This window comes from Arachis hypogaea, chromosome 6 (assembly GCF_003086295.3).
Source record: "Arachis hypogaea cultivar Tifrunner chromosome 6, arahy.Tifrunner.gnm2.J5K5, whole genome shotgun sequence".
In the NCBI taxonomy this organism is placed as follows: Eukaryota; Viridiplantae; Streptophyta; class Magnoliopsida; order Fabales; family Fabaceae; genus Arachis; species Arachis hypogaea.
The window spans coordinates 28,927,605-28,954,312 of NC_092041.1; the positions used below are offsets into that span (position 1 = coordinate 28,927,605).

General features: G+C 36.5%; 2 protein-coding genes, 2 long non-coding RNA genes and 1 pseudogene across 4 annotated transcripts; 3 read left to right on the forward strand and 2 right to left on the reverse strand.

The window, feature by feature from the left end:
• Positions 1-1,968: 1,968 nt before the first annotated feature.
• On the forward strand, positions 1,969-4,477 carry LOC112696510 (uncharacterized). The gene is made up of 5 exons (XR_003150728.3): positions 1,969-2,167; positions 2,474-2,561; positions 2,871-2,989; positions 3,518-3,670; positions 4,029-4,477. It is a non-coding gene; the product is annotated as an uncharacterized lncRNA (long non-coding RNA).
• Positions 4,478-4,585: 108 nt separating this feature from the next.
• Positions 4,586-6,639, reverse strand: LOC112696509 (uncharacterized). The gene is made up of 3 exons (XR_003150727.3): positions 6,130-6,639; positions 5,888-5,928; positions 4,586-5,373 (listed from the first exon to the last, which is right to left on the reverse strand). It is a non-coding gene; the product is annotated as an uncharacterized lncRNA (long non-coding RNA).
• A 1,762-nt stretch (positions 6,640-8,401) lies between these two features.
• On the forward strand, positions 8,402-15,272 carry LOC112805484 (TOM1-like protein 6; annotated as a pseudogene).
• A 3,219-nt stretch (positions 15,273-18,491) lies between these two features.
• Positions 18,492-24,060, forward strand: LOC112696511 (dnaJ protein P58IPK homolog). The gene is made up of 9 exons (XM_025749306.3): positions 18,492-18,879; positions 19,687-19,852; positions 20,924-21,125; positions 21,250-21,410; positions 21,512-21,605; positions 21,726-21,938; positions 22,128-22,208; positions 22,981-23,199; positions 23,385-24,060. Exons 1-9 carry the CDS (start codon positions 18,744-18,746, stop codon positions 23,589-23,591), a joined length of 1,479 nt encoding a protein of 492 aa, XP_025605091.1. The 5' UTR covers positions 18,492-18,743; the 3' UTR covers positions 23,592-24,060.
• Positions 24,061-25,084: 1,024 nt separating this feature from the next.
• LOC112696513 (fasciclin-like arabinogalactan protein 11) lies at positions 25,085-26,467 on the reverse strand. The gene has a single exon (XM_025749307.3). It carries the CDS (start codon positions 25,993-25,995, stop codon positions 25,249-25,251), a length of 747 nt encoding a protein of 248 aa, XP_025605092.1. The 5' UTR covers positions 25,996-26,467; the 3' UTR covers positions 25,085-25,248.
• Positions 26,468-26,708: the final 241 nt, after the last annotated feature.

A 26,708-nucleotide genomic window follows, 5' to 3' on the forward strand; every position in this document is an offset into this window, starting at 1 on the left:
CCACAGTTTTTAATTCTTTATTATTTTGTTTATGCGCCTACAACAACAACAATCATCTTTTAATTTATCTGACTAAAATCTGCAATATAACCACAGCTTGCTCAATCCAACAATTTTCGTGGGATCGACCCTTACTCACCTAAGGTATTACTTAGACGACCTGGTGCACTTGCCAGTTCAGTTGTGCGAGTTTCATTTTCGCGCACCAAGTTTTTAGTGCCGTTGTCAGAGATTGTTCGAGATTGACAACTATCGGTTGTCTTGTTACTTAGATCGGGTACTTTTTATTAGTTTTCTTTTAATTGTGTTTTCTTCTTGATCTTAAAAAAAATTTCTCTTGTTGCAGCTTGATATTCGATCTGTTCTTGCTATTTTTCTTGTTTGATTTCAAAATTTTTAAAGTTGATGTCTTTTAGTATTTTTCCTTTAAAAGTTTCAAAAATTATTGTGATTTGATTTCAAAATTTGAAAGTTTGGTGTTTTTTAGTATTTTTTCTTTTAAAAATTTTTAAAATTAATACTATTATCTTTTCCTTTTTAAATTTCAAATTTTTTTGTTATCTTATTTTAATTTAATTTCAAATTTTAAGTTTGGTATCATGTTAATATCTTCTTATTGGGTTAGTCAATTTTCTTCTTAATTTTCAAATTCTATCTTGCTATCTTTCTTAAATTTTAAATCTTTACCATACTTATCTTTTTCTTAAATTTTTAAAATTTTAGTTATCTTATCTTTCATTCAAATTTAAATTTTAAGTTTGGTGTCTTTTTAGTAATTTTTTATTTAATTTAAATTTCTTTAAAATTTATCTTATCTTTTTGTTGGGTTTTAAAATTTTTTTATTTTATCTTATTTCAAAAATTCAAATTTTAAAAGGTTAGTATTTTTTTAGTTTCTCTTTAAATTAAATTTCCAAAATCTCTATTTAACTTTCTCTTTTTAAATTTTAAAAATTTTCAAAATCAAATCTTCTATCTTATTTTCAAATCTTGTTAGTTAGTTGTTTGTTTTGTTTTATTTTAATTTTAATAGTTTGGTGTTATCTTATTTTCTTTTTCTTTTTTTTAAATTTTTACATTTTATTTTATTTTTGACAACTTACATTTTTTTTATTTTTAAATTTTATTTTTAAAATTACAGTTGAGACACTACAAAAATTGTTTTCGCTTCTTAAATCCAAATTGTAAAATAAAATCTAAAAAATATTAATTTATTTATTATTAACAATGAAACAAAAGAATCGAATAAACACAACATCATAGATATCACCAAAAAAAAAAAAAACACAACATCATAGATTCTCCCACAAAAGATACATATCTTGTTAAATATTTGTGATGTTTCGCGACTTTTTTTTAATTCAATGCTAATTTATGGAAATTAAAATATTTTTAATGGCAAATAATAAATTTTAAATATGCACATTAAATAAAAGTTTAATTAGCTACAAATAGATTTAACATTGTTCATAAATTTTTTTTGTTTTTGATTTTGTTTTTTTGTTTTTTTTTGTTTTTTTTGTATCGCATTGTTCATGAATTTATTTTTTAAAAATGAATTTTAAAAAATGAGATGGCAGATTCTTATTCTACATTAGACGTACTTTTACACAAGGGAACAGGAGAATGGCAAGTTGACCTAGGTGTTTGCTACGGTACGATGATAAATTAATACGTACCGATACGTTTAAAATGTGGACAAATAACAATTAAACAAGTGGAATTTATTTTCCACGTCAGCATTTAATTTTTCTTTTTTAAATATATAGTATATCATCACTTTTACTAAAACACCCTTTTAATTAAATAAAAATAAAAAAATATTTATTTATTTAATTTTATAAAAAGACTTAAACATCATTTTTTTTATTTAATTAGACAAAAATACCCTTTTCAATTAATCAAATTTTAGAATTCAATTAACTCTAATTTTATAGTTTCAAATAATTGAAATAACAAAACAAATACATATTAAAAAAACTAAAAATCAAAATTATTCTTCATCTGAGTTAAACATATTAAAAATACAAAAAACTAAAATTGTTCTTAATCTGAGTTCAAAAACCCTCTCGTTCACGCCTCTAAATGTTTTAGTGTTCTTCATCTTCTTCTCTCCTCTTCCCCTTTTGCTCTTGATATAGCACTGAAAATTGGTGGACTTCCAAAGGTATCTTTAAATCCTTGTATAACGAAGTTTCTTGCTAATTTATTCTGCTTTTGCAAACATTGAACCCTTTTTATAAATTAATCTAGTTGGTCGTTGGTGAAAAGATTTTCTACTTTGCTCCGACTTCTGATTTTCCTTCCACGTTTAATTTGCTATGTTAATTTGGCAACTGCATGACAATTATGCTTCCACAATTTCATCTGATACGATAAAAGATAAATAAAGAAGAAATCTGTCTCTTAGTTCATGGTTCATTGTTTCATTGGGTGATAGTTGTAAGCTGATTGTTATATATAACTGTTGTAGGGACGTGTTGTGGAAATATATGGTCCAGAGGCTTCTGGGAAAACAACTCTTGCTTTACATGTGATTTCAGAGGCACAGAAGCAAGGAGGTTATCTATAGATGCTAATTTTTGCCCCTGATGATAATGTCTATATTGTTCTTGGTTGTAATGTGACCATAACCCCTATAGTTGTCAACTTGTCAATATGTTATTGTCAATCACAAGAGGCATTTGCTTTAATCTCCCTCCCTTTGATTTTCTGTATACATTGTGATAATAAAGTGGATGTATTCTTCTCTGTTGTAACACCGAATGAATGCCTATCCCAGTGTCTTGTAACTCGATTATCTTGATTGCTTTTAAATTCTGGTGGTATCCCATGAATTTGATTGGTTTAAAGTTGGTATCTTTGAGCAGTAGGGAAGTTACCAGCATCTCAGGCTAATCCTGAAGTGGTCTCTGCTTTTAGAAGAGAGGAAAAAGAACAGGCCATGAGGCTTTTGGACAATTACTTGAGAATTTGCTGTGCAGCTAAGGTATTTCTTTTGATGCTGATTTCTGCTTGTTCATTTACACTAACACTACCATGGTGATTTTTTTTCTTAGTTATATTTCTAAAGGAGAACTATTTTTACCGCCTGGGAAATGTGGCTCAGGAATCAATCATATTGAGCAAGACCTATCAAATCTTATTGGCTGCCATTCTGTTTTATGTATTGTAGCTGCAGAATATGTGAATGATTATAACTGCCTTCTATGTATGTGTTGTTAAAATGTTCGTTTTAGACAAATATGTGATATGCAAGCTGTGGGAAAGAGATCCATTATTGATGGTGACGGTCTTCGTGTAACTTTTTGACAAATTACTGGGATCCTATGTACATGTTTTCGAAACTTGTCAGAACTGTGAAACTACAAATGTATTGTTCAGAAATTTCTTGACACCATATTATGTGATTTAGCTGCATATCTTCAAATTATTGACAAATGATAATATTAAATAGATAGATTTAGAGTTTCATCATGGTGTTTGTTCCAACTTGGGTTGTATGTTTTTTCTTCAGGTCAATTTGTTTGAATCTGCTCATGCACAGGAAGTAAAGCTCAGACAAGAGGCAGAGGATGAGTTGAGAACCACAGATTGTGGTGAACAAGCACTTAGTCTTGTGGATACCTTAATCCGTAGTGGTTCAGTTGACGTAATTGTTGTTGACAGTGTAAGTATGCAGCTCCCTTTAGTGTTAGGATCACATTGGTATATGAGTTGATTACCATTAGTAAGAGTTAGCTAGGAGTACTTGGTTACAATGGTTTAGTCATTTGATTAGTATAAATAGAAGTGATAGGATACAGAGAAGGGTTTCAAATTCTGAGTAATTGTGATTGTTTTGAGAATTGAGAGGTCTCTTTAATATCCACTCTATCATTTTAATTCATCAATAAATACAATTTTCTGTGTCCATTTCTAATGTTTATTCTGGCACTCTATCATTTTAATTCATCAACAAATACAATTTTCTGTGTCCATTTCTAATGTTTATTCTGGCTGTTTATTTTTCATGCTGATTACCCCAGGCCTAATGCAAACAAGAACCAGCTCTCAGTTCCCAAACATGCCAAAAGATAGCTTTTGGAGAAAACCTGTGATCTTATCAGGAATTTTCCGGAGTACCTTGATGTTGTTGTAAGTGTTGCAAGAAAAACTGATGGTCGTCATTGGGCAGATTTGCTTCGAGCATTGGGATGGCTGAGAAGCGAAATTTGTGGAGAATAGGGAGAGAAAGTATCTAGGGTTTGAAGACAATCGAATGAAAACTGCATAATGAAATTTCAGAGTTCGCATCTGAAGTTTAGAAAGGAGAATGTTCCAATTTTGCATAATTTTCATTTGACAGTGACACTTTCAAGGATAATGATATACCCAGTCGTACTGCACTTTTAAGGATCACACTCACATGTATTTTTATGGACCAAATAGTGAGCCTATTATCGACAGTATTTATTTATTTATGTACTTCAAATCATCTAACAGTTTTTGGATGGAAGTTCAAAACACAACAATAATAAAAGGATGAGTCCCTACATACTGGACTAAAATCCTCCCTACTTGTAAAGCTTACAAGATCACAACGTTTTCTTAATTTTCAATATATAAAAAGCACCAAAGCCATGATAATGATACATTAAAATAACATAAACATAAATGGCAACTGAACATGTTTCAAATATACAACCAAACTTCTAGGAGGCTACCCAGTTCAATAGAATGAGACGCATGATCAAAATATTTATCTCAACTCTAGAAGCAGACAAGACCCCAAATAGCATGAAAATAACTATAACTATAACCATAACCATCATATGGCAGTTTTTTGCCTTCTCTGAAGATCCACTGATGAGGAACATACTAATTGTATCCAATATGGTCTGCTCTTGGCTTTCCACTTTTCCCTCTTCATTTCCGTAGGATATCTTGCCGGTGAGTTCCATTCTTTTGCAGCGTCGTTTATCAGAGCTTGAGCTGAAGGCGATTCTTCAGTTCTATCAACACTTGTAGGAAGGATATTAGAATTAGTATTTTCTTCTTCCTTTTCAAGTAAAGTCTGAGCATCACTAGAATTAGAAAACTGAACATGAGCAGACTCTAACTGTACATCACGTATTGAAGCATTTGTTATTACAACAGAATTTGAACCAAGTGGGGAATCATCTTGGCCAAGCACAGAAGGGAACTCGGCACTGTCTTTTTCCTTCAGATTAACAACTCCACCAGCCACTTGAGGATCCAAGTTAACTGCATCTCTAACTGATATTGCAGAGTCATCTTCATTTTCACCAACACCAGTATCCGAAGGGACTAAATTTCAACTTCTTCAACATCTGTTTTGATCTCATCCTTTCCCTTCAAACCCTTCAAGAGCTTCATTTATAACAGAGTTGGAAAAGAGAGAAAGATTAGAGATCAGAATAACAAACCCTACCTAACTGTACCAAACTAATTTTGTTATTGACCAACTCTCTTATCTCTTATCTCTTATCCCTTAACATACAGCAACAAAAGATTTAGTATTTTTTAAGCAACACAACAAGGTTCAGTAACAAATTCAACTCAACTCAGTTATCCAGCAACAACTACATTTATGATATGTTCAGCATCAAATTCAACTTACAGCTAACAACAAATTCTACTTCTAGAGTTCTAGCAACAAATTCAACTATGAAAACTTTCAGGCAGCAACAAAATCATAAACTATGATAACTTTCAGGGAGCAACAAAAAAACTCCAATTCTCCAAATATGATTTACAGCAAATTAACATTAGCTAATCATAATTTCAGCAACAAACTCAACTTTCAACAATAAATTCAAGATGTACTAATAATTTACAGAATTGAAATTGAAAGAGGAATAACAAGGCCAAAGCTGAAACTCACCTGGGCAGAGAGATGAAGCAAAACTTAACAAAGTGATTATTCTGCAAAACAGCACCAAATTCAAGGTTCAATAAACTCAGTAATGATTTTCGGCAACGAACAAACTTAAGCTAAGTGATTATTTTGGCAGGTCAACAACAAATTCAACGTTCATGATAATGAGTAACAAATTACTCCCAGCAACAAAATCAAACTGCAGTGATGCAGCACCAAAATTGAAACAGAGACCATGGGAAACTCACCAAATCGGGTTGCAAGAAGGAAGTTGACGGCGAAGGAGAAGCTGATGGCGAGGGAGAAGCTGACGGTAAGGTTCGAAGCAAGAAGACGACAACGAAGATAAGCCCACCGGAATATGTTGCCTCTGCTACCGGCGACGAAGAGCGCAGGGAAGGGAGAAATCGAGGCCAGGTGCGAGACAGAGACCTTGAGAAGCAAGAAGACGACGACCAGGTGAGGGGACGAGGTGAGAGACCGAGAGCGCGACGAGGTAAAGCCGTGAGAGATTAAGAGTGACGACCGACGAGGTGAGGGGAGCGACGAGTGAGTGACGAAGTGAAGGTGACGCCGTGAGCCGTCGTGAGCCGCCGTGAGTGATGGACTGTCGAGCTCGAGAGAGAAGAGACACAAGGCTGGCTGGGGGTTAGGTGGGTTCCAATTCCATTCTGATTAGGGACATTAGCCATTAGGGTTCATGCAAATCAACAGGGGTGGAGGACATGAGGAGTGAAACGACGCCCCATTTCAGGAATTAAAAAAAAAAGAAAAGACCCGGACCGGGTTAAATTAACCGGCCGGATCACCGGTTTGACCCGACCGGTTTTTATTAAAGTCTGAGGGTTTTTGCCGGGTCCATTGCTTGTCCGGTTCAACGCGTGGCTCGACTCGATCAGGTGACCGGGTGACCGGATTTTCGGTCGAACCGGTCGGATCGAGTTGGGTTTGATAACTATGGATCCAGCTTCGAGGGTGGGAAGGCCTTCTGACTTTTCAAATTCAAACTGTGAAGAAATCATATTTGGAGTGGTCTCAAAGTCATAGAATGAACGATCTTCCAATACCTCATTCAAATAAATGGCCTGTTTATGTCTAGTTAGAGTTTGCTTTTTTAGACATATATGTAGATAATTAACAAAAAAAAAAGGAAAATATAGTTACTAATTTCAAGGCTGTCCTCTTTGGCTTGAACTATTTCTCAATGGAAAATGGGTCTAGCAAAATGATTTGTCTTTTAACACGATCAATCACTACGAGGTACCAGTGTTCATGACCTTCGTCAGTAGTTTCAAATACAGCGATAAACACCTAATCAAGAGAAAGTCATTTTAGTTATTAAAATTATTTTATGCCAATATTTGCTAATATAAATTTAAAATTATATAAACTTACTCTTTTTAAGCAGTCAACTTTGCCCAAATAAACATATGTGATACAAGACGGCAGACGGTCGGGATCCAATTTTGTCTTCTCTGACAGCTACATTATTTCAGCCACTAGTTTATATGCGCAATACAAATAACAACTACCAATATTATTTTAGTATACACTCCTATATACTTACCGCAAAAGTTGTGGGTAAAAACCAATAGCCACTTTCTCTGGTCAACTCTATCCTCATCATATCTGCTACTAAGTCTAGCACAAGATAAACGATTGGCTTTCCTGGCAACAAGCTCCTGAATGCATCTCTGCGAGCTGTAAACTCTGAAAATACTATATCCTCCTCGTAGCTGCCAAAGATAATTTAACATAAATAAAAATAACTAAACAAATCAACAACACCGTTAACAAATCAAATTCTAATTGAGTTTACTTACTTATCCGTCAAATGATTACCATACAAATATACTGCAATTGCAAGTTCAGTTTCGTCTAAACCTATTGAAGCTGTTGGTCTAAAACAGACTTGCACCCACTAAATATATATAAAAAAAACTGTTATTAGTGAAATAATAATAATAATAATAATAATAATAATAATAATAATAATAATAATAATAATAATAATAATAATAATAATAATAATAAACTACTTATTACTTAGTACTCACACTAGGTAGCTCTAATTCAGGAATATTGATTGGAGCAAGTGAACCTGTTCTCCTTTTTTAAGCAATGAAGAGATCTGTCTTGGCCTTCTCAATACAGCATAGCAACAATGGATTATTCGATGCACTACTTTGTTGGTTAAGAGTCTTAGAATTGGAACCAAAGACCAACACCTTAGAGAGAGAGCTGACATTATTTTCCAATTGTTGAACAAGAGATTGGACTATTTGGGTCAATTGCTCAACAGAATCAGCTAATGAGTCTAAAGTCACTTTGTCCTTCAATGATGGATTGAGTTCACTGTAACATTAGAACATTGCATGCAGGGTCAAAATCTCATTTTATTCACTATGTGTATGGTTTTGTTGGTAACCTAAAATATTTATATTTTTCAGGTTAATGATGGTATAAGGATGTGACTTGCGTTGGATTTGATTCTAAGGCCCCACAACCTGATGCTGCGTAATGGCATTGAATCTGCTACCAGGAATTACAATAAGTATAAACAAAAGGAGTGAAACAAAAATTAAATAATCGTAATTGTCATGTAGTCATGTTTAGATTATATTAACTACTAAGACTTGTTAGTTTCATCTCTTTTACTTAAAAAAATTATTATGCACTATATTTTTTATGGACTCTTGTTGAAAATTAATGTTTCTGTCTTTCGTTCGATTTTAGTTGAATTTAGGTGAAGTTTAATTTTCACTCTAGTATTTTGATTCCTTGAACTACTTCTGTGTTGTAAGCTTAATTGAAAATTTGATATTAAAATATATTAAGCATTTTAAAATAAAAACAACATGAGAAGATGGTTATAATCTATCTTCTGAAAATAGGTTCGGACTGGCCGGTTGAACCGATTGAACCATGAACCGTTACAAAAAACAAAATGTTAAAACCCCAATTTCAAAAACCGCAATTGAACCGTTGAACCGGTCAAGAACTGGTCAGTCAAACCGAACCGTCACCTAGCCAGATTTTTGGAATAAGGGAAAAACGCAAAATTCTAAAAACGATTCGAACTGACTGGTCGAACCGGTCAAATCGTGAACCGAGAGAAAAAGAGGTTTGGACCAAGATTCTAAAAACCCGTTTGAACCGATCGGTCAAACCGTGAACCGATATAAAAAATGAATCGATCATATATCAAAACCGAAAAATTCAGAAACCGTCAAACCGGTCAATTCGTGAATCGAGGGGAAAAGCGGTTCGGACCAAGATTCTGAAAACCCGTTTGAACCGGTCGGTCGAACCGTGAACCGGTACAAAATCGAATCGGTCATATATCAAAAACCGAAAGATTCAGAAACCGTTGTTGGACCGTCGAACCGGTCGAGAATCGGTCGATCGAACCGAACCGAGACCCGACCGGTTTTCTAAAATTTGCTCAAAACGGTGCCGTTGGTTAGAGGAACCCTAACCAGTAGGGGTGTTCAAAACCGACTCGGACCAACTAAATCAATCAACTGAACCGAAAAAACCGAAAATCAAAAACCGGTTCTGATAAGGAAAATCCCAACCGAACCGAACCGAACCGGTCAGGTAAAAAACAAAAAAAAAACCAAACCCCCCCTCCCCCGAAATGAACGAAACCTAAACCTAACCCAGTAACCCCCATTCGGCCATTCCCCCAAGCCCCACTCCCATACAAACCCTAGCCCCTCTCTCCCTACTCCCTAGGTCTCACAGCCTCGCTCTCTGCAATTCCCGTCGCCGGTGAGAGACCTCCTCCCACCACCTCGCAGCCACCGCCACCTTCCTCCCAGCGCAGCCCTTCCACTGCTCCCACCCAGGACCTCCTCGCGGACAGAGCAGCCCAGCACTGCAGCACACAGCCAGCGCCCAGCAGGTCGGCACCACGCTTGCAAGTCGCACCCAGCAGGCCAGGACCACCCACTCACCCAGGACCACCCAGGACCACTCGATAGCCTATTGCAAGTAAAGAACACGATTTGCTATTATATATAAAGTTCTTCTATTCTTTCTTATTAGCATGTTTTCCAATGCCATCTACTTTGGTTCTAACTTGGCATAATGTGATAATTGAAATGTTAGACCAACGTAGTTCTGATTATTGCTTTTCTGTTCTCTCGCGAACATAAGGGAACTATATGCTTTTCTGATTATTGCTTTTTCTGTTCTCTGAACGAACACACTGAAGAACGCAGATAAGACAGAAGAGAACTCGAACGCAGCTTGGAGGAAGCACCGAAGCAGCCATCTCTCGTCGCCGTTCCTCAAGGTCCAGCCATCGTCGCCGGCCTCGCCTTCTGCCTCCGTCGCGCAGCCACTGTCTCGACGGTGCCAGTTCTGTTCCAGCGCGTCAGCCCTTCGGTCGTGCCCTGTTCCTTTCTTGCTACTGATCTGCTCTGCTCTGTTCTGGCATTTAGTTCTAGGTATTAATTTTTTTAAACTATAATTGTTGAATAATTCTTGTTACTTGTTAGTTAATCTGTGAACCTTGCTGTTGTTACTGGTTGAATAATTGCTGAATAATTGTTGTTAGTTAATCTGTGGACTTGTTACTGAATTGAATAATTGTTGAATAATTTTGACTGTTGGAGACTTGAGATTAATGGGTTGGAGTGAGTTGCTGTGGTTTACTGTGATTTTGTAATTGGATTGTATTGTTGTTGGATTTTTTTTCAACTAAGAAACACCTAAGGCTATTGGATTGTTAAAATTGTGCGTAAATTTTGCTAAAATTGTGATTAGCTGAAAATCTTATTAATCTTTATTGAAATTATGCTGAAAATTTTGCTAAAAGTTTGTTAGAATTTTTATTTGTTCATTATGAGTAGAAGGAGGGGTTTAGAATAGTTCTTCTAGCAGCAGTCCCACTGCTTCCCTCCTCTCATATGCATCTCTTGTTAGAGACTTCACCACTGGTGATAAAAACTCGGTTTCTGCCATCCTCTCCTGCACAGTACTATTACAAAAGATAACTAAGTAATTAACAACAACAAATACAGTCAATTTCACAAGAAATGTTGCCTTATTTTCAGAATTCTACCTTTGTCTCATCTTTTTCAACAGCTTTTTGAGCCTTTTATATATATAATTTATCATTTTGTTTCTTGTTTCTATATTTTTTTTTATTATTTTTAGGTGTTGACCTTGATCATCTGCCACATGCTAATGATTTAAATCCTTTTTTGTGTTTCATGCTTGTGTTTGTGTTTTATGTTGAAATGAAATATTGAGTGTAAAAATTGCATATCTTTTTCATCCCCAAAAAGATAAATAAATAAATTTGGTGTTTTGGGTGATTTTGATAATGTTGATGTGAAAATTTGGTTAGTTGAATTATCTGGCACATGAAGCATATTGTTGTTCTTTGATTTCTTGTTTCTTTTTCTCTTCCTTTTTATCCTTTTTTTTCCCAAAAACAAAAATATTATGATTACTTCTATTTTGTTTCCTTTTAGTTGTTCTCAAAATGCAACAATAATTTGTAACCTTAGTTTCCTTTCTGGTTTGTGGATGAATTTCCAAGCTAATTTGTCAAATTGCTTCTTTCTCCCTAACCCGCCTTCCTGTATTTATCTCCTTCCACCATATTAGTCTTTGTGAAGAAAAAACATTTGTATTGTTTGCTGAATCATTGATGAGTAGCACATGCTTAATTTCTCAGGCAGCCTAAAGATGTGGTTAAAGCTGTGAAAAAGAGAATACAACATAAGAGCACTAAAGTTCAATTACTAGCTCTCACGGTACCAAAAGTTCAACTTGATTGTTTCTGTATTCTGTTGTACCTGATGTCAAATTTATTTGTTTTGGAGCTTGATTTATGGTTTCTGATTTTCTTTCTTCTGGCTTTTGGAGACAATGGTGAAGAATTGTGGTGATCAGGTCCAGTTTCAAATTGCTGAGAGGAACATATTGGATGAGATGATCAAAATTGTAAGGAAGAAGGTAAGGTGGTGTCAGATAGAAACTTGAGAATCATTCTTATTTAAGTTGCATATGTGATTTCACTTGTGCATTATTGACCCTTGGTGAGTGTGTATTTATTGCTATGAACTAGTGGTCTATTAGTAAAATTGATCCATCAATATGATGTAGTTTGATTCAGTTGCCAAATAATTTGACATCAACTTAATTCACTTCTCTTTCTTGTCTTATTGGCTCAAATATTAATATTTCTGGTCGTATTTCATAGCAAAGTAAAAAGCTCCTATTGTTCAGGTTTTGCTCTTTGGATTAATTGATCGACCAAAACATAGATGATGTACACCTATCCAAACAATCTTAGTATTGATGCTATTTGGATGTAGGATGATATATCCAATCAATCAACATCTTGGAGGCAACTTGAATTAATGCTGTTTAACTGTGGTTAATCTTGTCTAATTTGAAATTCATTTGATGATAATTTAGGCACATATGCAAGTGAGGGATAAAATTTTAGTATTGCTGGACTCATGGCAAGAGGCATTTGGCGGGCCTGGTGGAAAGTATCCTCAGTACTATTGGGCATATGAGGAATTGAAGGTAACTATATCAACAGAGTTTCTTGAAAAAGTCTTATCATGCCTCGTTATAGTTGTACATGCAGAGCTGAATGCTAGACTGAAAATTGATATTAACTTGACATTTTGGGGGTATTTCCTCTCTTCTATTTCATGGTTGGGTTATATAACTTTTACAAAGCTTAGCATGGATTGTTCCCCTTGCTAAACCTATTATTATTCCCTTCGATGCAATCAATTTACATTTCAAATGTAGATGGCATTGATATATGTAAGGCCAACTGCCAAAGGTACATTTAATTAATAATTGAATGACCTTTATATCATATCCATCACACTCTCTTGGACTTTATAAATGGCAGCGAACGGGAGTAGTGTTTCCAAAGCATTCTTTAGATGCGTCTCCAATATTTACTCCACCTCCTACCCATCAAGCTTCAGGAAGTATGCATGCTGGATATGGGATGCCAAGCGGTTCTTCAAAAACACTTGACGAAACAATGGCAACAGAGATAGAAACTGAGGTGAAATTTCAATTTTTTCACTATGTTGCCAACCGCTGGTGCTGACCTCTGTCACCAGACTTGTGTAAACTAAAATATCTCTCCTTTTTCCTTGTCTTCTTTTATTTTTTTTATAATTCATAGTTTGTCAAGCTAGGAATCCATGCGCCATGTTATGGACCTGTTGAGTGACATGCTTCAAGCTGTGAATCCTAGTGACTGTACGGTACGTTGGATGATATCTTGGTCTTGCTGAATTATCTCAGGCCACAGTAAGCTAAATTTATTTTGTTTTATGCTTAGCAGGCTGTAAAAGACGAAGTAATTGTTGATCTTGTTGATCGCTGTCGCACCAACCAGAAAAAATTGATGCAGATGCTAACAACAACTGGGTTAGTTCCTATAGACTGGTTATAACATGTCACACAGACCCCAACACCTGTCGACTGCTTTATGAACTCTGCATGTCCACAAGATGCGTGGAATAATCCTAGTTTTCTTTCAGGGATGAGGAGCTTCTTGGACGAGGCCTTGAACTAAATGATAGTATTCAGAGTTTGCTTGCAAAACATGATGCAATTGCTACAGGGAATCCCCTTCCAATTCAACGTGCAGGTTCCAGCACTCCACCAGGTGAAGTTCTGCCAGATGAAGCTAACTCGAATTTCAATCAAACTGATGTGCGGAGCCCCAGCCATCAGACTGACACGAAGAGCCCCAGCCGCAGTCCCGTAGAGTCTATTTCAACGCCTAAAGCTAGCCCACCAGCCCCTCTCTATTCTCAAACTTCGGGATTGAGTGATGAAGAGGAAGAAGATGAATTTGCACAGCTAGCTCGAAGGTCAGCTAGGACTAATCATTTGGATTTATATTTTAATTGGCATGGGTTTTGGGAAGTCAATTTTCTTCCCTGTTGCAATTGTGATGTGAAAATAGGAAGCATGAGTGTTATATAATCTTGGACATGCATTTTGGTCTATGGTGCCCTGGAACAATTCAGGATCAATGAATTGGTTCCATTTTTTAAACCAATTATTGATTCAGCATGAAATTTTTACCACTTATGCAGACATTCTAAGACACAGTCGGCGGCGTCAATGAGTGTGACGTCACATGTGGCAGATTCCTCAACTACTGTCCCATCCAATGCATTAGCTCTTCCCGATCCACCTGCACCAGTTAGTACTGGAAAGGATCAGGACATTATTGACTTACTGAGCCTCACTTTGTCCCTCACACCACCGACTCCACAGGAAAATTATACGTCATCAGCGACCTCTGTCGAAGGAATGCATCAAGCAGCCAATCCATCCACAACAGAGGGGTATTCTAATGCTCCCCAAACATATCCTGGGAATAAGCAATACAACAGTTATGTCGCGCCATGGGCTAGGCCTCAATCGCTGTCGGAACCTCAAGTCCAGTCACAGCAACAGATGAATCAACCCCAGTCTCAGTCCCGCTCCCAGTCTGCGACCCCACCCTCGTATGAATCCGAACAATCACTGCATAATCAACCACCTCAGTTCAGCAATCACAACCGTTCGAACAACAAAATCAGCCACCTTTGCAGACCCCACCCTCGTATGAATCCGAACAATCACTTAATAATCGACAAACTGAGTTCCAGCAATCACAACCATTCCAACAACAAACTCAGCCACCGTTGCAGTCCCAGCATCCTCAATATAGCGCTTCACCACAGTATCAACCCTCACACGCACATTTGCAACCCCAACCCCAACATTTCCAGGGTCAGGTCCGATTCCCACCCCAACCACAGTTACAATCTCTACCACAGCACTTTCAAGCTCCACCACAGCAGCAACGATTTCAAAATCAGCACATTCAGTATCCGGGAAGTTACCCTCCACCACCATGGGCCTCAACACCGGGTTATCCCAACTATCAAAACCATTTATCTCCTACCAATTCGTTCTCCAATCCTCAAGCCAACACAACAGGGCCTTTTACATTTCCTTCCAATGGTGCTGGATCTGCTGTGGGGGCAAATTTCGGCCAAAGGAGCCCAGGCAGTACCGGCAGCGGACAACGGCCCTTTATTCCATCTTACAGACTATTTGAAGATTTGAATGTTTTTGGAAACACAGATGGAAGGGTGAAGATGACTGGTAGTGGAACGTCATCCGGCATGTCAGGTACAATTGGACCTGGCATGGTTGGAGGGCGCAAGTGAAGTTCTATTATTGTAAAAAGCATGCAATGTTGATATGGTTTATACCTGTTTTTTTTTTTTTCCTATTTATTTTAAGGTTATGTAAGTTATTTAGATTGATTCAGCTGCAGTTTCCTACTTATGAGTAGATCATAAAGTCATTAGTTTTCAGTGTTCCCTCAGACGATAGACTCCGGAGCATTCTTTGATAAAAGATTTCTTTCTGGTAGTGGTTTCATTTTTAAGATTTATTGATCTTTGACCACTATAATTGGCACGGAAATTTTTAACATTTGTGCATATTGAGAGCATTCACCTTAATTTCAATCTCAAATGTGTTGAATTCTTTTTGGGTGTTTTGAACAGATGCTAATTACGTGCGTATAACATTCTTTCTATACACAGCTAACTGTTGTACGTGTTTATTTTTCTAACTTTCGTTAGAATTGCTATGCAACATTTTGAATAAGCAACAAATCATTCAACGGTGCCGTCCTGATACACTGCGCGAGTGCTTGAAGCTCACCATTGCTATGTCAAACTCACCACTTCAGCTTAGGTTACTTCTTTAGAGGCAGAGGCAGAGTCTACCCCTGACAAGTTGCGACTTGCCATTGTGCAATTCCATGTCATGTATCGTCTGTCAGCTGACATGGACCCAGGTAGCTCCAATAACTGGCTACACAATTAAAGCCACCACAACGGTCAATGGTAGGTAACCATGAACTAATTAACAACAACCAAGTGAAGGCTAATTGTACTATTGTATCAATTCAAACTCGATCATTAACACCTCAATAAGTTGATCTTTAAAAGCTTAAACTGAAATGAAATTTGACACATTTGACTCGTTGGTTGGTAAGCTGATTTGGTTACAAAACAATAAACAAAAATCTATAATCTATTGTGTAATGACATGCTATTAGATTACTTATAGTCATACCGTAATGTTACTAGATGAAAATTAAATTAGACTATCGATTCTCTATGCAGTGTAAACAGTGAGATTTTGGGTACTAGAAGATGCCAACACGGCAGCTAAAAATTCTGAAATTTTAGTCTCGTACTAAAACAGCACACTGGCTCAAACTTGAATGAAATTACACCATGGCAAGGTTTCCCCGAATTCGAAGATTATATTTGAGTGAATATGCCTCAGTTCTCAGCAGTCACACCACCCACAGCAAACTAAATTACATATTCTGCTAACAATTTACAAATTAAAGGCGGATTGGGATATAACACAGCATTGGAATGGAAAATAATAATAAACAAAATTATTTACACACATTTACGAAGATCATATTATTTGACAAAGCCTCCAATAAATACGCATGATTACTCCCAGTCAGGTGCAGCCCTTCTAACATGGAGGCTAATGAATGAGTTGCATACACTACCAGCAATTCAGCAGAAATTCACCTTACCAGTATGTTTCAGATTTATTCACAGCGGCAATGAAGCGTAGTAACAGGTTTTAATTACCCAACCACCAAACTATCTCATTGGCCGAGGTATTGCATGATCATCCAACAGCAAGAAATAAGCATGGCTTTCCTTAGACATGTATCATGCACTCTTCTGAGCTGGAGACAACCAATGAAATCAAGAGAAGGGGGGTGAGGGACAACAACTGTAGATTCATCTTGCTTGAGTGTTTTCATCAGCATAGATACAGACACATGCATCTGCAGCACCAGCAGCAAGCAAGACTTGGTATGGGTGGAAATTAAGGCAGCTGACAGATCCAATTTTCTGAGCCATAAGGGTAGGACTGGATAGTATCGAATAGTGCCTAGTTGATCTCCTTCAAGGCTGAAAACTTTAATAAGTTGCTTGGCTGAGCCACTGGCAATGATTGGAGCGTGTCTACGTACAGCTAAAGCTGTGAGTGAGCCCCGGTGAGCTTCAATGGTAAGATAGGCGCTACTATGATTTCTTATATCAAGGAATTGAATATCTCCAGCCTGAGAAGCACTAACAATCTAAAGAGGAACACAAATACAACATAATTTCATCATCCTTTTCATATCAAATCCATAGATTGTTATTGAATTCCTACCAAGACGGACAACATTATATGAAAAAGAAACCAAAAATTAGTAAAGATCATCTTACCTTTCCTGGGTCTAGTCCAGGTTGAAAGCCAATCCCCACCACCTTTTCTACTCTCTGTGTATGTGGCCGTAATCCACAGATAAGCCTAAGAAGCAACATTGTCAGTAGCCATAGTTAGAAAAACAGTAACTATAGTCAGATTTATACAAGATTGCAGTGATTATATAGCTGATAAATGACTATAATTCTGAGTAATGTTCTCAGTGCTAACAACAACAGCATAAGTGTTCCTATGAACTTGAAGCATGTCCTTAGCAAGATCAATGGCTATAACTCCTGCACTACAACCCATACCACCCAAATTGAAGCTTCTAATGTTACCCCTAAGCTTGTACTTGTTCACAATCATTGCAGAAAGTGAAGGAGTTGGGTTAAACGAACCGCAATTCACAACAAGAACACCAATATCCTTAGGCTTAATCTTTGTATTAGCAGAGAGATTATCCAAAGCACCAAACATAACATTCTCAGCTTCTTCTCTTGCAGCAGCCATGGAAGGAGTTGGAGGGATATGATGCATGGCTTCGGGTACATACTGACCGTCGAAGTCTAAGGTTTTTTTCTTGGTTGAGCTTCTGCTCTCTGAACTCGAAGGAAGGAAACTGGAATAGAGATGGGTTTTTCTACTGAGCAGTCTGAGAAGAGGGGGCAGAATCGTGACGGAGACAGAGGCCAGGCGACGAACACAATTCAGAAGACGGTGGTGGGTTGGAAGAATCTGCGACGACCAGACGAAGACGATGGTGACTGAGCGCCCGACGGACGGCGGCAGGAGCGCGATGGAGCAGATGAATACCAGGAACTGACGCGCCGAGGTCGAGGAAGAAGAAGCTGCGATTCTTGAAGGAGGATTTAGCACGGACGACCAGACGACGATGGTATGCCTGAGAGCGATGGATAGTGGCAGTCCTTGCGGCGGTGGTGGAGAAGTTAGGGTTTAGGGGAGAAGATGTTAAGATAAGGGTATTCAAAGGGTATTTTTGTCTAATCAAATAAAGGAAGGATGTTTAAGTCTTTTCATTAAAATTAAATAAAATTTATTTTTTATTTTTATTTAATTAAAAGGGTGTTTTAGTAAAAGTGATGATATATTATATATTTAAAAAAGAAAAAATTAAATGCTGACGTGGAAAATAAATTCCACTTGTTTAATTGTTATTTGTCCACATTTTAAACGTATCGGTACGTATTAATTTATCATTGTACCGTAGCAAACACCGTTGACCTAAGTCCAACGTGTAGAACAATGATTGGCTAAAACTACGTGGCATGATATGTATATCAACCTGGTTGTATTCCCGGTCCCTTCCTTTGGTTTCGTTATTTACTTCTCGTTAAGAAAAATCAAATCAAATCAAATCAAATTAAAATTAAATTAAATTAAAATAAAAAAGCCGTTCCTGCCTCCGGCGGCTGCGTCAAGTTATTCTGTTTGTGTAGAACAGTGGCCAGTTCCATCGATTTCTTCTTCTTCCGCTGCGATATGTTTATGTGACACACACAAAACACAGAACAAAAAGGGGAAAATATTTGCAATGCTTAGTGTTATGGGTCTGTTGTTGCTGCCGATGGATTCGGTAGCGTGCAGGGGGTTGCTTTACGCGCTCTTTATACTCAACTTTGTTTTGGTTTGCCAACTCATTCTCCTTCAGCCTCTAGTTTCTGCTTCAGGTAACAAACACTCTGACTATCTGGTTTTTTATTATCTCCTTCAAAATTGGTGTTCTTCTTTTCATTAAATCGCTTTGTAGGAGTAATTTGATTTCCTTTTTATTGCCCCGGCTTAAATTTCATAACTTTAGTGCTTGGATCGGACTTTGTTTCATTGATTGTTGTCGAAAGGAACAAATTCGGGTTTTTGCCTATGCGGTTCCCCATGAGGAACTTGTTGACTGATCCCTTAACAGCAGTAGTAAAAATTTTGTAATTTGATGGTGAAAAAGTCAAACTTCTTAGGTGGATTTGAGTTTGGGAAAGAACATGGTGTGCATTTGATATATTAGGGTCGTATTTGAATTATTATCACTGGTAGAAAGAAAAAGAAGAGAAAAAGTAAGGACCTATTTGATGGCGTATTGATCAAAACAATGTATTTTTGTTGATATGTAGTGTAGCATCGGTTCATAAATGGAAGATGGAAGGTTTTGCCATGCATCTTTTATCAACCATAGTTAGAAAGTGAGGAGCTGCATTAAAAAGTGATATTGCAGCCTTAGGCCCTCTTCTTTGACCCGAAGTCCAAAATGTGATATTGCATATCCAGGAATGTTGTTTCTTTATTTTGTGCCATGTGTTTATTTTGCCTTTCCATTTTTTCAATGGAAAAACCACATTTCTCCATTAGGATTGATCAAATAAATTCACGTGCACATCCCCAAAAATTGTCATTTCTAGCAATTTTCGTGCCTCTAGAAGTTCTACAGTGGTTCAATGTCGAATTGCTGTCTGTTGCTTGAACCGTCTTGTTGGTTGTATCAGGTGGAAAATCTGGAAATGCTGCTGAGTTATTTGATAAGGTATCTGAAAGTATAAAAGTTAAACATTATACTGAGGCACTTGATGATCTAAATGCTGCCATAGAAGCAGACCCAAATCTTTCAGAAGCATATCTATTCCGTGCATCAGTTCTTCGTCAATTGTGCAGGTCTGGTTGATTTGAAGAATTTAATCCTATCCCTTTGCTTCATGTTTTATAATCTTTAGAGGAAATTCCATGCTAAATGCTAGGTCTTGGTTTTGAAGATGGTAAGATGATAAAAATAAAGTTTTCTAAGAACAGGTGATAGTGTCGAAACCAAAATTATGTGATGCTTATTGAAATGTATTTTCTCTTGAGCATTTGTTTTGGTTAAAAGACATTTGAATCTTAGACTTGGTTTGGTAAAGCTTTTACTTTTCGAAAGTAGTTTATGAAAGCTGTCTTCTAAAAGACAGCTTTTTAAGTTGCAGCATTTGCGTGTTAAAAATAGTTTTTAACAAGCACAAGCACTATAATTGTGTTTGGTAAAACAGCTTTTAAAAATTAAAAAAATTATAATAAATATATTTATAATGAAGAATAATTTTTTGTTTCAAATTTTAGAGATCAATTATTTAAATATTTATTTGATTTACTCTCTATATTAATATAAATAGAGTTATCATTAGTCGATAATAAAACTTGTATGTAATCCAATGTTAGTACTGATACGTCATTACCCATCTATATATATTGACTCACTTTTACAAATCACAGAAAATGGGACACATATGATTGGTTTCCATAAATCAGGTATCCTTCATGTTTTAAAGAACAGAGAAAACAAACATCTACTAAAAAATACAAAAACAACGCACAAAAAATAATATAAATAGATAGAAGTTCATACCTAATACGTGATAGAGATGTATTTGTGTTGAAATTGTGAAGATTAGGTTGAAAAATAAAAAATATATGAAGATTGTGTTAGAATTTGTGAATGTTAGATTGAGAAATTAGAAATATATGAGTATTTGAATGGCAATATAATGGCGGGAAATATGTGTGGAAAAATAAATAAAATCTGGTGTAAGTGCTTTTAAAAAGCACAAGCACCTCTTCAAAAAGCTTTACCTCTTCAGAAACTAGCCATCATGCTAACCCATCTTTATCCACTTCTTGCCTCCCATCTTTATCCCCCAAGTATCTCATAATCCTGATTTGAAATTTAATATCATTCATGTGCTTTTAATGTAGATATGAGCAATCTGAGGGGAGCTACAAGAAGTTTCTGGAGCTCAAACCTGGACATTCAACTGCAGAAAAGGAGCTCTCCCAGCTATTGCAGGCTAAGAGTGCCCTAGAAACAGCTCAGTCCCTTTTTGGTTCAGGAAACTTCATAAAATCTTTAGAATATATTGATAAAGTTGTTCTTGTTTTTTCTCCAGCTTGCATGGAGGTAACATTTTTATGTTCTTTCAGTTTCATTAATATCATTTCAGCTTCATATCTATGTAGTCTGAAGGGATTGGGTTTGTTATATTCAAGCAGCACGTTAACTCTATATGCATTTCTTTCCATAGGCTAAGCTACTGAAAGTGAAGTTATTGATAGCTGATAAAGAGTATGAAAATGCCATAGCTGAGTCTGGATTCCTTCTTAAGGAAGATGAAAATAATTTAGAGGCATTGTTGTTGCGTGGTCGTGCATATTACTATTTAGCTGATCATGATGTTGCCACCAGGTTTGTCAAGTGGAAAATGTTGTTGAATTATTCTAGCATTTTATGTATTTTTAAAAAAAAATACAAATTAATGCATCTTATGTGTGAATATATATATTTAGGCATTACCAGAAAGGCCTCCGCCTGGATCCAGAGCACAGTGAATTAAAAAAAGCATATTTTGGATTGAAAAATCTACTCAAAAAGACAAAAAGTGTAAGCCCTGATTAACTTTTGAAATTTCTTGTAGCATACCATTACATGTCAATTTTTCTATCTTCTTTTTGTTTTGGATGTTGACGATTTGTTGTCTTTTCTCTTATGTTCTTCATGAAGGCTGAAGATAATGCAAACAAGGGTAAACTCCGTGTGGCAGTGGAGGAATTCAAAACTGCACTTGCAGTTGACCCTGATCATCTTGCACATAATGTTCATCTTCATCTAGAATTATGTAAAGTCCTAGTCAAGCTTGGCAGAGGAAAAGATGCCTTGGACAGTTGTAATGAAGCTCTTAAAATCAATGAGGAGCTTCTTGAAGCCCTTGTTCAGGTTTGATATAATTTCGAAATTGTGCTTCTTTTATCTGTCGACAATAATTTTTTGGGCCATAATCTTATAGAAATTGTCTTTTCTTTTATTCGTGTTATGTCTTTTGTAACGAGATGGATCAAATATGTTGTAGTAGTAATATCTTATATGGGCTGCACTAATTCTCTTTTTGGATGCTCAATATTTCAGAGGGGAGAAGCCAAACTTCTAATAGAGGATTGGGAGGGAGCTGTTGAGGATCTGAAATCAGCTGCTCAAAAATCTCCTCAGGTTTGTTTTATAGTTTGAACTCATATAGCATGTTTCAAACATTATAATTAATTAGTGTTTAAAATGATTTTTCTGAGGAAGAAATATTCATATTTCCATTTTCAATTCATTGTTCCCGAGATAAGAAATCCTTGAGAAAGAGAAGAGATAAGCGGAGTATGTAAATTGAGGATACCGTACAGGAACAAGAGAGAAAGCAAACATAAAAGAAAGGTGACCCAATACATGTCGCTTCATGTTAGAACCAGACAAATTAGATCTTTTACCAGTGTCCATATGCGTTGATCCAAAAAGTTTATTGTAGGTTATTAATAGGTTAAACTTGAGACTGAAGTTGGTCTGACCTCATTAGCTCTCTTAGTTAATAACTCAATAGGATGAATTAGTTTAGTCCTTTGTCGTGTTATTCTTTGGCTCAAACCCTGTTATTCTTGTATTTTTATGATTCTGAGATTTGGATAAATTTCTTGACCTGTATAATTAATTAATCCAGTAAGGAAACGAAACAGACTTTCCTTATCTCTATTTCATGATCTTAGCTGTTGAATTTGATAATTACAAGTGAAACCTTTTTCTTATTTTCCCAAACAAAATCTGCATTAAAAAGCGCATCATCATCATAGTAAGGTTTTCGACTTGCAGTAAAATCTTTTTATTTAATTTTACTTATTTGAAGTTGAACATTTGGTATTTTATGATTCACTAATACCGCAATGCTTTTATAAACATATGTTTATGCTGTGGATGAGTAGTACTTTGTCTGTAAATGCAGGATATGAATATCCGTGAAGCAGTAATGAGGGCTGAGAAAGCTCTAAAGCTGAGCAAACGCAAGGATTACTACAAGATTTTGGGAATCTCAAAAACAGCTTCCGCCTCTGAGATAAAACGCGCATACAAGAAACTTGCTTTGCAATGGCACCCGGATAAGAATGTAGAAAACAGGGAAGAAGCAGAGGCTAAGTTCCGAGAAATCGCTGCAGCATATGAGGTCATATTCATGAATAAGATGTCATACTCTTTTCTAACCTGACTTTGCTTTTATGAGGGGAGGATATCTGGTTTATCATTCTTACAGAATCATTTTTCACTTATGTTCAATATCTTTACACTTCAGAGAAATTTGTGGGACGTTTATATTTTGTTGAATAAGTGGTTGGTTCATTGCGTTTTTAGGTACTTAGTGACGAAGGCAAACGCACAAGATATGATAGAGGGGAGGACCTTGAAGACATGGCCGGTGGCGGGGGTGGTGGGTTCAATCCATTTGGTGCCGGTGGGTTTGGTGGACAGCAGTATCACTTCACATTCGAAGGTGGCTTTCCCGGTGGTGGTTTCGGAGGAGGCTTTCCCGGGGGTGGGGGATACGAGTTCCATTTTTGATTGGCAAGAGATTAGAAAGCGCTGCTCCAAATATGTTTTTCTTGGCGGAAGTTACAGACTTTCTTGATTTCTTTAAGGGACCACAGCAATAATATTGAGTGTTGACTAATCACTTGCTAACGGTTGTTGAGAGGGATACGTAGGCCATCCCCAAGATGCTTGTAAGATAAGTAATGTGCTTTTGGGGAAGCTTTTGCTTTCAGCAGAAGGGATGGGATGGGTGGTAGTTAGAGAAGGCACATTTTGATGCAGCCCCATTTTGGTTTATGTGGTTGTTGTAACTATCTATGAATTGATGACTTTTTAATTCTAGGCAACCATTATTTACGTTTTTGACGTATTCTTTCTTCACAGTTCACATCATCATTGAATCACTAGTTGCTGTGAAGTCTATTTTGTTGAAATTGCCGTTTGTACAACTTTAATTTAATTTGCAGTATCCTAATCTGTGTCCAACCTTTACACAGCATTGTGTTTGTGTCCATCAAGCTCTGGCGTAAGAAATGGGCTTTTGATTCTTAAGTTGCTATATTCTTTATTAGAAACTTGTAGAGTTGGGCGATATCGTCAAAAGGAAAAAATCTCATGTGCATTTATATAAGGAATGTCAGGTTATATAAGGAATGCTAGAAGGCCAATAGATTTTATTATTTTTGACTAGCAGTTAATTAGCAATATTTAAAAGTGTGGTCTAAAAATAAATTTGCTGACTATTGAGCTTTTTTCCATTTATATTGTATTGATACTTCAACCATTGGATGAGATGTGGCTTCACTTAGATTTGCTAAACACCTCATCTATTGTTGAGAGTATAATATCACCCTATGTTTTAAATTATATACACGTAACAAAATTCTTCAACATGATTGAGTTCTGTTCTAACTGGCAATGAAAAGCTTCTGCCATCTAATGAACACTTGATCTATTCAAATTTGTAGATTGATGTTACACCATCCACTTTTATTTGTAAGGAAATATTTATTATGACCTGGTTTGCGAATTTTTGGTGCTAATAATTTTGATTGAACGAGTAGAACTGTATTCATTTTTTACTGCCGTGAACCTCATTTTTTATGCTTTGTGGAAGCAGAAAAAATTTTCTGTTTCTACTTTCTATGATGACTGATGAGTAGTAGAGGAATGTTTTGTGACTAAATTCCTTTTTGAGTCTTTGAGACAGAGTCAGCTATCTATTTTGGTCATTGAAATCTTCTTAGTTGAAAAAATTCTATCTTTCCAAAATAACTCTTTTTCTATGGGTAATTTTAAATTTTGAGAACTAAAATGAGTAATTGTATAAATCTCAGACTAAAATAGAAATTTAGTCAATGTTTTATCGACCAAAGAAGTGGATATTTATATATGAATATAATTTTGTTACACGGCTATTTTTTTTAAATCAAGATAATGAGAAGGAAGAAAATGATAAAACTTGATTAATATTTAAATAACTGAAAGTACGAATTGAAACCAGCAAAAAGAAAAGAAAAACGAATCCAAAACTTTTTTTCTTAATATTGCAGCAATACACAGTACAAGAGATCTCCATCACCATCACCAATCAACATGACATTCTGTGGAGCAAGGTAAAAAATAATAACAAAAAACGAAAAAAAAATACAAAAAAAAAGAAAGGAAGCCATCTCAAGACTTACATTCACAACCAAGAAACACTCATCATCATGGCAGTGATAACTGCAACAACCAATGCTCCTTTCACTGTGTAGCCATTCACAGCCACTGCACTTGAAGCATCCGTGGACGAATCCGAAGAGCCCGAGGGAGCATCCGAGGCGGCCCTCACATTCTTCTCCGGCTTACTCGGAGCTGGAGCCTCGGCAGGAGCCGCGGTAGGGGGAGCGCCAAAGAGAGCCAAAGGAAGAAGCACCTGGTCCACCTGGTACACAGCAAGTTGGTTATCACTGTAGATAGTGTTGGACACAGTTGTGTCCACCACTCCAGTGGTGACATTCACTTGGTTCCCTGAAGTAGTAACATTGAGGGGGTACTGTCCGTCGTCGCTGCTACCGGCTTGCGTGTGCAAGGGGTTACTTGCGGTTTGGAACTGTGACATGGTGTAGAGGGTCGGGATAATGTGGTACTGCACCAGTTGGAGCTGGTCTTGGGTGCTTATGGAGTTTAAGGTGCCAGATTTGAGGGTGGCGAAGGCGTTATCGGTTGGCGCGAAGATCGTGAGGCCTTGGTTGGAGTTGTTGAGCTGTGAGTTGATCCGATCGGCTACCTGTGTGGCCTTGAGGAGCTTCATGAAGGTTGTGAACTGTCCTGCTTTTTCCAGAACTTTTGTGATGTTTGTTGGTCCTGCTGGTGCTGGAGCTATTGTTTGTGCTGAGATTGTTTGTAACAAGAACAAGATGCTGAAGAAGTGGATCATTGGGCTTGCCATTTTCTGAGGGCAAAATAGATGAAGGTAGAAAAGAATGATATAAACTTTTGAGTTTGCTTAATTTGAAGTGGAAGGAGGGTGTGTGTGTGTGTGGTATTTATATGCATGTGTGTGGGGAGCTTAGAACATGAGGTGAATAAATGGGAATTGATTAGTAAAAGTTTGGTGAAAGGTTGCAATTAGTATAAGGTGGGAAGAGGCCTTCAAACAGTGTTACTTTTCTTCGTAAGGGGAAGACATTACAGAATGGGAAGAGAAGGAAGAATTGCTTCGGGACGCAGGATAAAAAAAAAAAGAAAAAAAAAAACCCAGCAGGATTAGAACATTAATGTAAGGTTAGAGAGAAAAAGTTTAATTTGCGGAGTCAACAATTATCTAAAGTTTTAGTAGGTAAAAAGATGCAGGTGCCATAGAAATAGAAAGAGTGATTTCTGATCAGATCTTAAAATAAGTAATGATAATTTTGCTTCATCTTCAAGCGGATAAAGTTTATTGGTAGTTAAGCTCTAGTGACAATAATTAGCCAAAATTAACAGTGACGTTGATAGTCGTGCAGGGACCATTGATATTTTCAACAACAGTTCAATTAGACCATCTCCAGTAGGGAACTCATCTCAGTTCCTATTTATGGCCCACTTGTCATAAAAAGTGACTCCACATCAGATTTTGCGTCATAACCAATAAATAGGAACTCAATGAATCTCTCTCTTCTA

Coding starts and splice junctions, on each gene's coding strand:
- LOC112696511 (XM_025749306.3), top strand. CDS start 18,744: ATGCTTAGTGTTATGGGTCTGTTGTTGCTGCCGATGGATTCGGTAGCG. Junction 21,606..21,725: donor TACTCAAAAAGACAAAAAGT/GTAAGCCCTGAT, acceptor TTCTTCATGAAG/GCTGAAGATAATGCAAACAA. Junction 23,200..23,384: donor AAATCGCTGCAGCATATGAG/GTCATATTCATG, acceptor TTGCGTTTTTAG/GTACTTAGTGACGAAGGCAA.
- LOC112696513 (XM_025749307.3), bottom strand. CDS start 25,995: ATGGCAAGCCCAATGATCCACTTCTTCAGCATCTTGTTCTTGTTACAA.